Here is a 13565-nt window from a genome sequence, read left to right on the forward strand (position 1 = left end):
TATTCACCAGACATTGCACCTTCAGATTGCCATTTATTTTGGTCTTTACAGAATTCTCTTAATGGAAAAAATGCCAATTTTCTGGAAGACTGTAAAAAACACCTGGAACAGTTCTTTGCTCAAAAAGATAAAATGTTTTAGGAAGATGGAATTATGAAGCTGCATGAAAAAATGGCAGAAGGTAGTGGAACAAAATGGTGAATCCGTTGTTCAATAAAGTTCTTGGTGAAAATGAAAAATGTGTCTTTCATTTTTACTTTAAAAACCAAAGGAACTGTTTGGTCAACCCAATAGGAACAGATATTCTAAAATTCCTAGAGGAAAACTTAGGCAGTACACTCTTTCACATAAATCACAGCAATATTTTTTTCGATCTGCCTCCTAGAGTAATGGAAATAAAAGCAAAAATAAACTAATGGGACCTAATTAAACTTAAAAGCTTTTGCACAACAAAGGAAACCATAAACAAAACAAAAATATGACCTATGGAATGGGAGAAAATATTTGCAAAGGATGCGACCGAAAGGGGATTATTTTCCAAAATATACAAACTGCTCATACAGCTCAATATCCAAAAAACAAACAACCCAATCAAAAACTGGGCAGAAGCCCTAAAGAGACATTTCTCCAAGGAAGACAAACAGATTACCTACAGTGAAAAGATGCTCAACAACACTAATTATTAGAGAAATGCAAATCAAAACTACAACGAGGGACTCCCTGGTGGCGCCGTGGTTGAGAGTCTGCCGGCCGATGCAGGGGATACAGGTTCGTGCCCTGGTCTGGGAGGATCCCACATGCCGCGGAGCAGCTGGGCCCGTGAGCCATGGCCGCTGAGCCTGCGCGTCCAGAGCCTGTGCTCCACAATAGGAGAGGCCACAACAGTGAGAGGCCCGTGTACCGCAAAAAAAAAAAAAAAAAACTACAATGAGGTATCACCTCATCCCGGTCAGAATGGCCATCATCAAAAAGTCTACAAATAATAAATGCTGGATAGAATGTGGAGAAAAGGGAACACTCCTACATTGTTGGTGGGAATGTAAATTGGTACCGCCACTATGAAGAACAGTATGGAGGTTCTTTAAAAAACTAAAAGTAGCATTACCATATGGTCCAGCAATGCCACTCTTTCCATATATCTGGAGAAGAAAAAACTCTAATTTGAAAAGATACATGCACCCCAATGTTCAAAGCAGCATTATTTACAATAGCCAAGACACGGAAGCAACCTAAATGTCCATCAATAGAGAAATGGATAAAGAAGATGTGGTACATATATACAATGGAATATTACTCAACCATAAAGAAGAATGAAATAATGCCATTTGCAGCAAAATGGATGGAACTAAAGATGATCGTACTAAGTGAAGTAAGTCTGAGAAAGACAAATATCACCTGATATCACTTATATGTGGAATCTAAAAAAGAAAAATGATACAAATGAATTTACAAAACAGAAATAGACTCACAGACATAGAAAACAAACTTATGGTTACCAAAGGGGAAAGGGGGCAGAGGACGGATAAATTAGGAGTTTCGAATTAACAGATACACAGTACTATATACAAAATAGATAAACAACAAAGTCCTGCTGTATAGCACAGGGAACTATATTCAATATCTTACAATAACCTATAATGGAAAATAATCTGAAAAAAATACATATATATATATATATATATAACTGAATCACTTTGCTGTACACCAGAAACTAACAGAACACTGTAAATCAACTATACCTTAGTTAAAAATATATAGAGAGATTTTTTTTAAAGGTATGTGAAAAGAATATTATTGCACAACTAATAAAACATTCATCTCTCTAAAGAGACCTTTACTGAGAAATGAAAACAATGTTGTTTAAAATGTGATATATGAGTTCTGAAGGCCAGATAAGGCCCTCACCAAGTTAAGAAAATCTGACGTTCATGTGCCAGCAGTAGCACATGAGTAGTTGAGCTTCACCAAGGGAAGTGGATTCCAGAGCATGAGCTTAGCCCTTTTGCTTAGACCAGGAAGAAAGAAAAGAAGGAGAAGAAAAAAAGGAACAGAAAAGAGTGAACAATTCTTTAAAAACTCTAAACAAGAAAAGGAGAGTGGCTTTCCCTCAACCAATTTCCAATGACTAATACTGTGATTTTCATTAAATGGGAACAGATAAAGCTCCGAGGACCTAAGAACCTCATTAGATCACTAAAAAGAAGCAAGTTTTATTAGCCAAAACCACAGATTGACACCCTATAATACATTATACCTAGAAATCTCCAACATTCTGGAATTTTTAATGATTACTGCTAATTAAGAGATTATGACTTTTGAATGTCATAATTTTCACTAACACTGAATTATACATTTTAGGGAGGCAGGAGAACATAGTGGCTAAAAGTCCAGGCCTACTTACTCACCCACAGATTCAATTTTTCACCATAGCCAGAAACAAAATATATAAATTACTATTATCATACAGTATAGATATAGCCATATGTATTTTTTAATATCAAAAAGAAAGCAAAGTATTTTCTCTCCTTAAACGTGACCCTTCCAGAATAGTCTAAGCCACTTAACTTGTGAGTAGGAAAACGCATCAGGCTAAATTAATCCTTTCCAGTTTCCATTGCACTGTTTAATCCAAAACCACCTATTAAAAGCATATAGGTCACCACTTACATTAAAGTGACAAAATATGAAATTAAACATTTCTTATCAATAGTGATCCTCTATTGTACTGTCAGAGATGGAATTCCAAACCACTGCTCAAGCTTTTAGTCAAATTGACAATTACAATGCAAATATTCAGGCTCTGGTTTCTCAAGAATAGGGGTGGGAAGCAATCTTCCTCTCCCTCTTTCTTTGTAATTTTGTGCATCCTGCAAAGAGAATAGAATATAAGCATGGAAAACTTCTCTAATTCTCTCTCGCAAAAAAGAACAATTGTCATTTCAGTACTATTCTTATGCTCACCAGATGCAATGTGCTTTGAGAAAAAATGTATAAAAATCAAGGTTTAAAAAAAAGGCTACCCACATGCTGTATCTAATTATTCAACAAAGTATCCTCTTCAAAGTAATTACCGACTAACAAGGGTATGCTTCCTTTTGTGAAATGGAATTTTAGAAAGATCTGCTTTTGTTTTCTGTCAGCTTACATTATAATTTCAGGTTTGCAATTTTTGTTCCTAATTTTCAACTGGCATGTCTCCTAATACTTAAAAAAATTTTTAATCTGTCAATTTAAAAGGGTTAATGATCTTCAAGCACACATAAGTGCATCTGTAGAACATCACTTTTAGAGAAAACCACTTTGTAAAAGAAAAAAACGTTCGTTTTGGTTTTAAATCTTTTGGTTTTCTTGCTGTTTCTAATTTTTTACACTTTATAAATCTAAGAAACATTTAAAAGGAAACACAAGTTTTCTAGGACAGTTGTAAAACATAAACAATATAATGAGAATTCACAAACCTATACCAATAATAATGAATGAATCAATGAATGAATGAGTGGAGAAAAAGACAAGCCCTTCCTGACAGTAGGAATCCAACTAATAAATGTGAAAGAAATGACAGAATATTTTTTAAATCACTGTTTAGTATCACCTATAGCAGTAACTGTTTCACAAAAGAATCATCAATAGCTGCTAAAATTTGTAGGTGAAAATTTGATGAGAAATAAGCAATTTTCAAGTTTTAAAGAGCCTCCCCATAAGACAAATAATTTAAAAGGCATAATACAGTAACTTCACAGTAGAGAAGCCTGGCAAGCAACACCTTAACCAATGTTCAGTTTCTACCAGTATTGGGACAAATCAACACTACATGCCCCCGATATGATATCCTGGGAAAAACGCAACAATTCTCTGGGTTTCCTGCCAAAAGCCTATAACCTAATCTAGTCATGAGGAAAAAAATCAACAAACCTAAAACAAAAGACATTCTACAAAATAACTGGCTAGTACTCTGCCAAACTGTCAAGGTCATGAATGACAAAGAAAAACTGAAAACCTGTTCCAGATTAAAGGAGACTAAAGAGACATGATGGTCAAATGCTATATGTAATCCTGTATTGTATCTTGGACCAGAAAAGAACTTTAAGTGGCAAAATTAGAATAAAACCTATAGGTTGGAGGGTGCTTCAAGATGGTGGAGGAGTAAGACATGGAGATCACCTTCCTCCCCAAAAATACATCAAAAGTACATCTACATGTGGAACAACTTCTACAGAACACCTACTGAACACTGGCAGAAGACCTCAGACCTCCCAAAAGGCAAGAAACTCCCCACATACCTGGGTAGGGCAAAAGGAAAAACAGAGACAAAAGAATAGGGATGGGACCTGCACCAGTGGGAGGGAGCTGTGAAGGAGGAAAGGTTTCCACACACGAGGAAGCCTCTTCACTGGCAGAGACAGGGGGTGGGCGGGGAAGCTTTGGAGCCACAGAGGAGAGCTCAGCAACAGGGGAGCAAAGGGCAAAGCAGAGAGATTCCCGCACAGAGGTTCGGTGCCAACCAGCACCCACCAGCCCGAGGCTTGTCTGTTCACCCGCTGGGGCGGGTGGGGGTTAGGAGCTGAGGCTCGGGCTTCAGAGGTCAGACGGCAAGGAGAGGACTGGGGTTGGCTGCATAAACACAGCCTGAAGGGGGCTAGTGTGCTACAGCTAGCCGAGAGGGAGTCCAGGAAAAAGTCTGGAACTGTCTAAGAGTCAAGAGACCATCATTTCGGGGCGCAAGAGGAAAGGGGATTCAGAGCACCGCCTAAACAATCTTCAGAGACAGGCACGAGCCACAGCTATCAGTGCGGACACCAGAGATGGGCTGAAATGCTAACGCTGCTGCTGCAGCCACCACGAACCCTGTGTGCGAGCACAGGTCACTATCCACATCCCTCCTCCTGGGAGCCTATGCAGCCCGCCACTGCCAGGGTTCCGTGATCCAGGGACAACTTCCCTGGGAGAACACACAGCATGCCCCAGGCTGCTGCAATGTCATGCCAGCCTCTGCCGCCACAGGCTCGCCCCGCATTCCATACCCCTCCCTCCTCCCGGCCTAAGTGAGCCAGAGGCCCCTAATCAGCTGCTACTTTAATCCCCTCCTGTGTGGGCAGGGAACAGACACCCTTAGGCAACCTAAACACAGAGGTGAGGCCAAAACCGAAGCTGAACCCCAGGAGCTGTGCAAACAAAGAAGAGAAAGGGAAATTACTCCGTGAAGCCTCAGGAGCAGTGGATTAAATCCCCAGAGTCAACTTGATGTACCCTGCATCTGTGGAATACCTGAATAGACAACGAGTCATCCCAAAAGTGAGGCAGTGGACTTTGGGAGCAACTGTAGACTTGGGGTTTGCTGTCTGTGACTGCCTTGTTTCTGATTTTTATGTTTGTCTTAGTATAGTTTTTAGCACTTGATATCATTGGTGGATTTGTTTATTGGTTTCGTTGCTCTCTTCTTCTTTCTTTACTTCCTAATTTTTTATGTTAATAATTATTTTACTTTAATTATTTTATTTTTTTAATTATTTTATTTTTTCTTTCTGTTTTTCTCCCTCTTCTTCTGAGCCGTGTGGTAGACAGGGTCTTGGTGCTCCAAACTGCTGTCAGGTCTGAGCCTCTGAGGTGGGAGAGCCAAGTTAAGGACACTGGACCACGAGAGACCTCCAGACCCCACGTAATATCAATTGGCAAGAGCTCTCCCAGAGACCTCCATCTCAATGCTAAGACCCAGCTCTACTCAAGAGCCAGCAAGCTCCAGTGCTGGACACCCCATGCCAAACAACTAGCAAGATAGGAGCACAACCCCACCCATTAGCAGAGAGTCTGCCTAAAATCATACCAAGTTCACAGACACCCCAAAACACACCACCGGATGTGGTCCCGCCCACCAGAAAGACAAGATCGAGCCCAACCCAACAGAACACAGGCACCAGTCACCTCCACCAAGAAGCCTACACAAGCCCCTGAACCAACCTTAGCCACTGGGGGCAGACACCAATAACAACGGGAACTATGAACCTGTAGACTGAGAAAAGGAGACACAAAACACACTAAGTTAAGCAAACTGAGAAGACAGACAAACACATAGCAGAAGGAGGAGCAAGGTAAAAACCCATCAAACAAAAAACAAGAAAAATCTCAAATAAACAACCTAAACTTATACCTAAAGCAATTAGAGAGAGAACAAAAAAAACCCAAAATTAGCAGAAGGAAAGAAATCAGAAAGATCAGATCAGAAATAAATGAAAAAGAAATGAAGGAAACAACAGCAAAGATCAATAAAACTAAAAGCTGGTTTTTTGAGAAGATAAACAAAATTGATAACCATTAGCCAGACTCATCAAGAAAAAAAGGGAGAAGACTCAAATCAACAGAATTAGAAATGAAAAAGGAGAAGAAACAACTGACACTGCAGAAATACAAAGGATCGTGAGAGATTACTACAAGCAACTCTATGCCAATAAAATGGACAACCTGGAAGAAATGGACCAGTTCTTAGAAAAGCACAAGCTTCCGAGACTGAACCACAAAGAAAGAGAAAAATATAAACAGACCAATCAAGCACTGAAATTGAAACTGTGATTAAAACTCTTCCAACAAACAAAAGCCCAGGACCAGATAGCTTCACAGGCAAATTCTATCAAACATTTAGAGAAGAGCTAACACCCATCCTTCTCAAACTCTTCCAAAATATAGCAGAGGGAGGAACACTCCCAAACTCATTCTACGAGGCCACCATCACCCTGATACCAAAATCAGACAAAGACTCACAAAAAAAAGAAAACTACAGACCAATATCACTGATGAATATCGATGAAAAAATCCTCAACAAAATACTAGCTAATAGAATACAACAGCACGTTAAAAGGATCCTACACCATGATCAAGTAGGGTTTATCCAAGGAATGCAAGGATTCTTCAATATAGGCAAATCAATCAATGTGATACACCATATTAACAAACCAAAGGAGAAAAACCATATGATCATCTCAATAGATGCAGAAAAAGCTTGACAAAATTCAACACCCATTTATGATAAAAACGCTCCAGAAAGTAGGCATAGAGGGAACTTACCTCAACATAATAAAGGCCATATATGACAAACTCACAGCCAACATCGTTCTCAATGGTGAAAAACTGAAACCATTTCCTTTAATATCAGGAACAAGACATGGTTGCTCACTCTTACCACTATTATTCAGCATAGTTTTAGAAGTTTTAGCCACAGCAGTCAGAGAAGAAAAAAGAAATAAAAGGAATCCAAATGGGAAAAGAAGAAGTAAAACTGTCACTGTTTGCAGATGACATGATACTATACATAGAGAATCCTAAAGATGCTACCAGAAAACTACTACAGCTAATCAATGAATTTGGTAAAGTAGCAGGACACAAAATTAATGCACAGAAATCTCTTGCATTCCTATACACTAATGATGAAAAATCTGAAAGTGAAATTAAGGAAATACTCCCATTTACCACTGCAACAAGAAGAATAAAATACCTAGGAATAAACCTACCTAAGGAGACAAAAGACCTGTATGCAGAAAACTTTAAGACACTGATGAAAGAAATTAAAGATGATACAACAGATGGAGAGATATACCATGTTCTTGGATTGGAAGAATCAACATTGTGAAAATGAGTATACTACCCAAAGCACTCTACAGATTCAATGCAGTCCCTATCAAACTACCACTACCACAGAACTAGAACAAACAATTTCACAACTTGTATGCAAACACAAAAGACCCCGAATAGTCAAAGCAATCTTGAGAAAGAAAAAAGGAGCTGGAGGAATCAGGCTCCCAGACTTCAGACTATACTACAAAGCTACAGTAATCAAGACAATATGGTGCTGGCACAAAAACAGAAACATAGATCAGTGGAACAGGATAGAAAGCCCAGAGATAAACCAACACACATATGGTCACCTTATCTTTGAAAGGAGGCAAGAATATACAATATAGAAAAGACAGCCTCTTCAATAAGTGGTGCTGGGAAAACCGGGCAGCTATATGTAAAAGAATGAAATTAGAACACGTCCTAAGACCACACACAAAAATAAGCTCAAAATGGATTAAAGACCTAAATATAAGGCCAGACATTATAAAACTCATAGAGGAAAACATAGGCAGAACACTCTGACATAAATCACAGCAAGATCCTTTTTGACCCACCTCTTAGGCAAATGGAAAAAAATAAATAAATAAACAAATGGGACCTAGTGAAACTTACAAGCTTCTGCACAGCAAAGGAAACCATAAACAAGACAAAAAGACAACCCTCAGAATGGGAGAAACATTTGCAAACAAAGCAACTGACAAAGGATTATTCTCCAAAATTTACAAGCAGCTCATGCAGGCTCAAGATCAAAAAAACAAACAACACAATCCAAAAATGGGCAGAAGACCTAAACTGACATTTCTCCAAAGAAGATATACAGATTGCCAACAAACACATGAAAGGATGTTCAACATCACTAATCATTAGAGAAATGCACATCAAAACCACAATGAGGTATCACCTCACAACAGTAAGAATGGCCATCATCAAAAAATCTACAAACAGTGAATCCTGGAGAGGGTGTGGAAGAAAGCAAACCCTCTTGCACTGTTGGTGGGAATGTAAATTGATACAGCCACTATGGAGAGTAGTATGGAGGTTCCTTAAAAAACTTAAAATAGAACTATCATGTGACCCAGAAATCCCACTACTGGGCATATACACTGAGAAAACCATAATTCAAAAAGAGCCACGTACCAAAATGTTCATTGCAGCTCTATTTACAATAGCCAGGACATGGAAGCAACCCAAGTGTCCATCGACAGATGAATGAATAAAGATATGGCACATATATACAATGGAATATTACTCAGCCATAAAAAGAAACAAAATTGAGTTATTTGTAGTGAGATGGATGGACATAGAGTCTCTCATACAGAGTGAAGTAAGTTAGAAAGAGAAAAACAAATACCATATGCTAACACATATATGTGGAAACTAAAAAAAAAGAAGAAAAAGAAGGGTTCTGATGAACCTAGGGGTAGGACAGGAATAAAGACACAGACGTACAGAATGGACTTGAGGATATGGGGAGGTGGAAGGGTAAGATGGGATGAAGTGAGAGAGTTGCATTGACATATATACACTACCAAATATAAAACAGATAGCTAACGGGAATCAGCCACATAGCACAGGGAGATCAGCTCTGTGCTTTGTGACCACCTAGAGGGGTGGGATAGGGAGGGTGGTGGGGGAGACTCAAGAGGGAGGGGATATGGAGATATATGTATACATATAGTTGATTCACCCTGTTATACAGCAGAAACTAACACAACATTGTAAAGCAATTATACTCCAATAAAGATGTAAAATAAAAAATTTTTAAAAACCCTATAGGTTAAATCATAGTATTGACCCAATGTTAATTTCCTGTGACTACAGAAGAGAATGTACACACCGTATTATTTAGATTTAAAAGTATTTACATCATGTCAACAACTAGCTCAAAAAAATTTTTAGATATACGTATATATGGAGATACATATATAAAACAATAAAGCAAGTCTGGTAAAATATGAATACTGGGGGAACCGAGGTAAAGGATATACAGAAATTCTTTGTTCTAATTATTCAACTTCTTCATAAGTGTAAAATTTCGAAATAAACAGGTTACCTAAAGTGTAAGTAACCTCCGTTTTGAATTGGTTTGATGATAGTCTAGGCCAGGGATCTGCAAACTTTTTCTATAAAGGGCCAGTCAATACTAATTTTAAGCTTTGTGGGCCATATGGTCTTTTTCACAACATCTCAACTCTGCCAACGGTGTGTCCCAAAAGCACCCACAGACAAACTGAAAATGAATGGGAGTGGCTGCGTTTCAATAAAACTTTATTTACAAAAATCGGCAATGGGACAGATTCAGCCCATAGACCAGTTTGTTTACCCCTGGTCTAGTTCACACCAAAGAAAATTAATCCAAATAATTATACTTCCAGTTAACATGTATTCAGCACATGCTAGACACTACGTTAAGTGCTTTACCCACATTAACTTATTTACCCCTGCACCAATGTGATCAAGTAAATACTATTATTATTTCCATTTTCCACAGAGGAAATGGGCCTAGAAGTGAAGGAACTTGCCCAAGGTCACACAGCCAGTAAGGCGTAGATTCTGGGTTTGAACCAGGTAGGCTTGTCTTCACACAATGAACTATAACCAATATGCTATACTTCTACAGACTGAACTATACTTTCACCTGCAACAACTAAAGAATTATAACGATTTTAACAATAGCTAAATAACCACCAAAACTCAAGATTTACATTCCAAGAAGGTATTTTTCACAAACCTCCTGTAGCTGCAAAGAAATAAGTCCCAGTTGATCCTGCCGTCTTTCCACCAGCTCTCTTTCTGTACGCATCTCTCTTTGTATTTCTTGAAGCCGTCGCTCTACCCGATCTGAAACCTTAACATGAATAAAGAGAAAAGTGAGATTACAGAACTGTTAGGCAAAAAAAAGACTAAAACTGAAGAGATATTTTACGCCAGATACACTATCGCCTAAAGCATTTAAGATTGGCTTATTTGTAGAATCCTTTTTTAATGACACTATTATAAAACAGGTCACAAAAAAATTGAAAGTTGCAATAGTAAACAGTCATTAGTCTCCAATTGATCCAAATCTGGATCCCAATAAAGGACTTAAATTTTCCAAAGTAGAATATAATATGTCAAAAGATCAGAGTTAAAAGTAATAAACTAGAAAATAGTGCCCTCTGGTGAGTTAAAAGAAAAATACCAATTTTGCCTACAACTGCATTTATTACTCTATTAATGATAAACTGTTCTATCTATTTAGTTCTTTTTCATTTTAATTATCTATGAGCGTGACCTGCCTAGGAAGGTTTTGATATTTATATGCATCAAATAATTGAAAGGGCTTGTCAATCTTTGCTACTATGATCTGCTAAAAATAAACCAGCTGTAAAAGATCAAAAACTAAAGTCAAACTGCAGAGTGTTTAATTGGGACTCTCTAAAATAAACATGAAAGAATTTTCTCTCTGATACGAGATCTTCCTTGCTAAAAGCTGTGCAAATGCAAACACACTTCAGAAGCATCACTATACAGTCCCCTAAATAAAATATACACTATTTGACTATTTGTGTATATTTCACAGAGGAGGTACAGTAGATAGAAGAGAAGCAATAAATACAGCCCTGTTATAAGAAATCTTTTGCCATAAATTCTATAGAGTCAAGAAAGGTCCTGGTCACAAGGGATCTCACTGGGGCAATAGGAATGTTCTAAACTGGATTATGGTGATAGCTGCACAACCCAGTACTTCACTAAAAATCACTGAATTTTACACTTAAAGCAGATTAATTTTATGGTAAATTACACCTCAAGTCAGGTTGTTTTTTAAAAAGATACTGGTAAACATAAGTTTAATTAGTCAATAAAGGCTGAGCAAAAATATTCCATCAAAAAATTAGCAGTTAACATTTAAGACTGTTAAGTCTTGGGTTTCCAACTTCGAGTGCTGAAAAACAATGAAGATGTTTACTATGATATTCACAGTGCCTTACTAAAACTTCAAAATAGCCTTCAGCATCAAGCTTCTAATTTATCCTAACAACCCTAATATCCCAACAATTTATTACTGCATCTGAAATAAAGGCAGTACCTGCTGTTATAGAAAACATTATAAATAAATACTGAAAAATAAAAAGTTGTTAATTCATTCCATTTTTACAAAATGGAAATATCTTTATCGTTCACTCAATATAAAAAGTAATAGCAACACTTATCAAAAATAAATAACAGGGAACCACCTCAAGCACACTAGGATGGCTATTAACAAAAAACAGAAAACAAGTGCTGGGGAGGCTGCAGGGGAACTGAAACCCTGGTGCACTGGTGGTGGTTTGTAAAAGTGGGCGGCCGCTATGGAGAAGAGTGCGGTAGTTCCTTAAAAAATAAAAACAAAGGTACCATATGATCCAGCAATTCCATTTCTAGGCATAGGCCTAAAAGAACTGAAATCAGGGTCTCAAAGAGATATATGCGCACACCCATGTTCAAAGCAGCATCATCCACAATAGCCAAAATGCGGAAGCAACTCAAGTGTCCATTGACAGATAAATGGATAAACCAAATGTGGTTTATACATACAATGGAATATTATCGAGCCTTAAAAAGGAAGACATCCTTACACTTGCTACAACATGAATGAATCTTGAAGGCCTTATGCTAAGTGAGATAAGCCCATCACAAAAAGACAAATACTGTATCATTCCACTTATATCAGGTATGTAGAATAGTCATATCCATAGAAACAGAAAATAGAATGGTAGTTGCCAGAGGCTGGGGGAAGAGGGAATAGGTAGTTGTTTAATGGGTGTAGTTTCAGTTTTGTAAAGAGTTCTGTATTTGGTTGCACAACCACGTGAAGGTACATAACACTACTAAACTGAACACTTAAAAATGGATAAGATGGTAAATTTTAGGTTATATGTATTTCACAACAATTAAAAATAAACAAACAAATATAGAATAAAAAATTTTTTTAATCTGCTAATACCACCTAGCACGAAAAAAATAATGCTAAGTACTTTGTTGTATACTTCCAGAAATTTTTCTATGCATATGTGTATGACCAGTCAAACACATATCAATTTCATTTAAATTTTTAAACAAAAATTGGGTGTTATACATAGTATTTTATAGATTTTTTCAGTATATATATATATATATATTTCCATATTTTTTTCCCACAGATCACAGACAACTTTCCATGACAACAAATCTACATCCTCATTTTTAGCAAAGGCATAGTTCTCTGTAATTGATTAAAATAATTCCCTGTTGATAATGGGATAACAATTAATATTTATTTTTTTAAATATTAACATCTCAGTGATAAGATGTTACTTCCATGATTAGGTTATAAAAATTCTAACTTTCAATCCTGCTAGCATGTTCTCTCTTGCCTTCTCACTTGCTTGCTCTAATGAAGCAAGCTGCCATGTTGTGAGATGCTCTTTGGAGAAACCACGTGTCAAAGAAACAAAAGAGGCCTCTGACCAACAGGTCATGATGCTTGATGCTTCAGTCCATTAACCTACAAGGAACTGAATGAGCGAGGAAGCAGATCCATTCTAGTCAAGGCTTGAGATGACTGCAGCCTGTGAGAGACCCAGAGCCAAACAACCCAGCTAAGCCACGCCTGCATTCCTAACCCACAGAAACTGTGAAATAATAAAAGTTTTAAGCCACTGAGTTTGGGGAGATTTGTTATGCAGCCATAAATGACTAATGCAATTTTAAATTGGTTTTCAAATAAATCCTCACCCAAGAAATAAAGAGTCTGATGAAGAAAAATATATATATATTCTCCACTCCATCCACAAAATGTCTATCCATTTCATAGAATTTTGTTCTCCATTTCAAACTATTACAGCTCCCCATTTCTTCCATGGTAAAGGAATTTTAACTAGACAGGTGGCTACAAAATATAATCAATACATTTTCTGGCCTCTTCAGCTGCTAGCTGGCCATGTGACTTAAATTTTGGT

The 13565-nt window shown here is 37.4% G+C and overlaps 1 protein-coding gene across 1 annotated transcript in view; it reads right to left on the reverse strand.

Annotated features, from left to right (window-relative positions):
* Window positions 1-13565, reverse strand: part of CEP128 (centrosomal protein 128) — a 437527-nt gene that overhangs the window by 363379 nt on the left and 60583 nt on the right. Inside the window, exon 8 of the mRNA XM_060293645.1 lies at window positions 10337-10453. Coding sequence (XP_060149628.1) covers window positions 10337-10453 — 117 coding nt within the window. The remainder of the gene's footprint in view (window positions 1-10336; window positions 10454-13565) is intronic.

Source organism: Globicephala melas, chromosome 2 (assembly GCF_963455315.2).
Source record: "Globicephala melas chromosome 2, mGloMel1.2, whole genome shotgun sequence".
Taxonomy (NCBI): Eukaryota; Metazoa; Chordata; class Mammalia; order Artiodactyla; family Delphinidae; genus Globicephala; species Globicephala melas.